The 4,869-nt window shown below is 37.4% G+C and overlaps 1 protein-coding gene across 1 annotated transcript in view; it reads left to right on the top strand.

Moving 5' to 3' along the window:
- The window catches only part of plcb2 (phospholipase C, beta 2), a gene marked incomplete at both ends in the record, with an annotated part of 72,527 nt that extends 68,096 nt beyond the window's left edge, over positions 1–4,431 (top strand). The window contains one exon of the mRNA XM_081394303.1: positions 4,261–4,431. Within this exon, the coding sequence (XP_081250429.1) occupies positions 4,261–4,431 (171 nt within the window). The remainder of the gene's footprint in view (positions 1–4,260) is intronic.
- Positions 4,432–4,869: the final 438 nt, after the last annotated feature.

The raw sequence follows: 4,869 nt of genomic DNA, 5'->3' as shown, positions 1-4,869 counted from the left end.
TGCGTTTCCCGAAAGCATCGTTAGCCAACTATGGTCACAAGTTCCGTTGTTATCAGCAAAGTTCAATGAGTCTGTGTTTCCTGAAACTATCGTTCCATCGAACATTCGCAGAGTTGTGTGTTTGGAACGACAGTGTCGACCTGTGGTTAGAAGCGGAGTTTCATTTTTGCATGACATGTGGACTCAATAAATCCTTATCTTGAGCAAAATAAGCAAGCTGACATTCAATACAATCTATATCTTTTATTTAGAATACATAAAAATGTAATTTACATCTTTTTTTTAGTTTTAGTTTAAGGAGATTTAAAGCGTTGTTTTTGAAGAGTGCGCATGTGTGAACGTGCTCTAGAACATAAGAACGAGTCTATGATTGAATCTGAAAATAAAGCAAAATAACTGAGAAAAATGAGAAATAGTCCACAGATGATATGTCCCTAATTTATAGCAAACCATCTAGCGTTAATTCGATCTCAATCAGATTCATTAAAAGAAGTTATTACTCCACCACGTGTGTGACGTCATAAACCAACGTGGGTGAATGACCAATTTGGGACAGTACAGTTTCGGGAAACAGTCGTGACTAGCCAGTTGATTTCTTCAGCGATGCATCGTACTATAGTAGTGAAGCAGCGAGTTACGGCGTTTTACGGGATACGCACCCCAGAGCGTTACTGACAGACTGGGAAGAGAGGAGCTGCAACAATGGAGAATATGAGGAAAATAATCAACATTCAAGCAGGAAAACCTGTTCTAGTAGAGCCTAAGCTAGTTCTTTTATATAGGTTTGGTGTGTCACAGCCTTAAAGGGATAGTTCACCCCAAAATGAAAATAACCCATGATTTACTCACCCTCAAGTCATCCTAGGTGTATATGACATTCTTCTTTCAGACGAATACAATCGGAGCTATATTAAAAAATGTCCTGGCTCTTCCAAGCTTTATAATGGGAGTGAATGGCTGTATATTTTTTGAAGTCCATCAAAGTGCATCCATTCATGATAAAAGTAATCCACACTGCTCTGGGGGGTTAATAAAGGCCTTCTGAAGGGAAGCCATGCGCTTGTGTAAGAAAAATATCCATAATCTAAAATAACTAGCTTCCGGCAGACGGCCTACGCAAGTCGACTTACGCCACAAGAGTAACACGATGTATGATGTAGGAGTAGCGTAAACTTTGACGCCTCTCGCGGTTCAGACAAACAGGGCTGGGCAACAAATTGTCGTTTTAGACGTCTAATTCGTGACTGGTGTTTTGTTTTGCTCTATCCTCTGCGCTTTCGTGTTAGTCATTGCGTTGTGCGTCGGGTCAGGGGTTAGTCTTCCGTCTGCCGGAAGCTAGTTATTTTAGGTGTTTTCACACCTGAAAGTCCGCACCAAGGTCCGAACCAAAGGTCATGTTTTGATACATTGTATACATTCGGTTAGTTTTGGTTTGGTTTCACATTGTAATTATGCGAGCGCACTAAAGAACTTTACATGACGTACTTGCGTCCTGTCGTCATCATCTGTATGGGCTGCATCTTGACATTTATTGGTTTGTAAACGGACGTGCGTCTGACGTCAGCGTGTTGTCAATTCGGTGGGAAACTTTGACAAGAATGAATGAACAGATGCATATCGTTGCCACTATACTGTTGTTATTACGGCATTACTCCCTGCAGCTCCAGCTATACTCGAGGCTAGTTCACATTCACCAAATGAACGTCCTCGTTGCGCGAACATTTGATCATCGATGGCAGGATGCAGGAAAAATGTGTGCGTGTGTGTGTGTGCGCGCTGGAATAAAGCTGTGGGCAGGACTGACAGATCTGCACATAAATATTCTTCTTCAGTTGTTTAGGTTACGCGGGAACCACCGGAACTTCCTGTAAATGGTCTGAAAGTCCGAACCATACAGAAAATGCGTTCACACTAGAAACGAACCAAACCTTTGTTCAGTTTGATCTGGACCGAGACTACCTCTTTTTGTCTGACCAAATTCCGTCTGTTTGGTGCGGGCCGTGGTCCGGGGGAGGATTCACACCTGTAATTTTGATTCGGACCAAACTGAAAAGTCCGAAAGTCCGGACCAAACAAGGTAGGTGTGAAAGGGCCCTTAGTCGATAAAGTTTTAAATATGGATATTTTTCTTACACGAACGCATCGCTTCACTTCAGAAGGCCTTTATTAACCCCCCGGAGCAGTGTGGATTACTTTTATCATGAATGGATGCACTTTGATGGACTTCCAAAAATATACAGCCATTCACTCCCATTATAAAACTTGCAAGAGCCAGGACATTTTTTTAACCCTTTCACGCATAGTGGTCACTACAGTGGACAGCTATTAAAAAAGCATTTTCTTGAATTTGCATGGGTTTTTATGGCAAAGTTGCACATCAGCCTCTTCATTGGACCCTGGTGCATCATCCTATAAATTGCAATCAAGTGGCAAGCCTTTGTGTTTCGATTTTTTCCCCCTCCAAACTAAGATGGCCAAAGGTCAGTCAGACATGCCAAGTTGCTCCGGAATATCCACCCATTCCTTCTATCCTAGGAGACTCTTGTAGGTAAAAAAAATATTGCAGCATCAAGCAATATCTAATGAGTCATATCACAGTAAAATTTTCCAAGTTTTGATTTTAGATTGAGAGAAAACTCTGATTAATCACATGTCCACTGTAGTGGACATCATGCATCAATTGCTATATTTCAGCTACAATTCATAATTATAATGTGAATATTGTTTTTGAAACTTAAAACTTAAAAACTTAATCTGCAGTGACTTTTTTTACTGTAAATAAATGTATTTGTATTATTAGAATGTAATTTTCATTGACATCGAAAAAAGTCATGTGATTACATAATGTATGACACTTGTAATGCATTACTTTACTTGTTAGATCAAAAAGTAATCTGATTTCGTAATGAATGTTATTGTAATGCGTTTTTTTACTCATAACATCAAAAAGTAATCTGATTATGTAATGTGCGTTATTGTAATGCATTTCTTTACTCATAACATCAAAAAGTAATCTGATTACGTAATGCATGTTACTTGTACAGTAATGCGTTTCTTTACTCATTACATCAAAAAGTAATCTGATTAGGTAATGCACATTACTTGTAGTTAATTACTTGTTAGATCAAAAAGTAATCTGATTAGGTAATGCACATTACTTGTAGTTAATTACTTGTTAGATCAAAAAGTAATCTGATTAGGTAATGCATGTTACTTGTAACACATTACTTTACTTGTAACATCAAAAAAGTAATCTGATTAGGTAATGCATGTTACTTGTAACACATTACTTTACTTGTAACATCAAAAAAGTAATCTGATTAGGTAATGCATGTTACTTGTAACACATTACTTTACTTGTAACATCAAAAAAGTAATCTGATTAGGTAATGCATGTTACTTGTAACACATTACTTTACTTGTAACATCAAAAAAGTAATCTGAATGTGTTATGCATGTTACTTGTAATGCGTTACCCCCAACACTGATCATTTCAGATGAGATTAAAAAAACGTATCGCTAGGTTTTCTCAGAGGAGGGCTATGATAGAAATGTGCATGTCCATCTTGAACATAATCAGAATTATCAGCTAATAAGGGTAAATCTCCATACTCTGGTGCACTGGAGGGAGCATCTGAGTGGTTTCCACAGTTGTACCTTGACAGGCTGTAGAAAATTCTGATGGAATCACGTCCTCATGTTCTGATATCAAAGATACGCGAAGTGCAACTTGTATGAAGTTGTATGAAGCCTTTGCAATATTTTGCATTTATATTTTTTGCATATATTTGATAGTTTTCACATGATTTGATATAATTGTATTGATTAGTTTGTTAAATTGACATACTTTATCTGTTTGATTATTGTCTTATATTTAATACAGTATAGCCTATCTTCAGTTTTAACCAACCGCATGCTGTCCACTCAAGTGGACATCTGAAGATCTCTTTGAAAAATTTGTAAAAAAATAAAATAAAAATCAATTCTTGTTTTTCATGCCCTAAGAGCAATAAAAACACATAGCAAAAAAATCCTGACTGAGGTTATCATAATTCATGCGTGAAAGGGTTAATATAACTCAGATTGTGTTCGTCTGAAAGAAGAATGTTATATACACCTAGGATGACTTGAGGGTGAGTAAATCATGGGTTAATTTTCATTTTAGGGTGAACTATCCCTTTAAAGCTCTAGTTTCATGCTGTTGTCGTAAGTTTTGTCTTTAGATGCTCACTGGTGTCTCTTCTTCACTTCTGTGTTCAGCTCAATAAAGACGCTGTGGCCGAACACGCTAAGAAGATGTGGTCTCTGCCCGGCGATCTGTCCGAGGCCGTGAACTCCTGCGTCAAACCTCATTTCCCGGAGCACGTGGACAAGGCCGGCGAGAACCGCTCCGAACACGCGGGACAGTACAGCCAGGTCTTCGTCGGATGAACTCCATGTGTCTGTAGGAGGATCATAACAACACTCTAATGAAATATTTAACATTTTACACTTGTTTATTTATGTAATACACTTTATCACTCAACCTTTCAGAAAAATCAAGGGAAAGTTAGTGTGCAAAACGAAGGGACGTCTCATGAAGACGGTCATCAATTCACTCCAAAATAAAAAGGAAAAATGTATACATTACACATTGCATTAAGAAAATTAAGCCTTTAGTACCATTAGGATTTTTAGCATTGTGTACATATTACAGATTTTGCCCATTTATATATTAGTGCTGTCAATCAGTTAAAAAAAATAATTTATTAATCACACATTTTTCTGTATTTCATTAATCACACATAACAGTAAAGTTTTTAAATACATTTTGTATTGTAATAATTTCACATTTGAACTCCAAAATAATGTAGAAACAACATATAGACA

Source organism: Scardinius erythrophthalmus (genome assembly GCF_964197995.2).
Source record: "Scardinius erythrophthalmus genome assembly, chromosome: 19".
NCBI lineage: Eukaryota > Metazoa > Chordata > Actinopteri > Cypriniformes > Leuciscidae > Scardinius > Scardinius erythrophthalmus.
The sequence above is the reverse complement of the archived record's forward strand: the minus strand, read 5'-3'. Positions and strand labels throughout refer to the sequence as shown.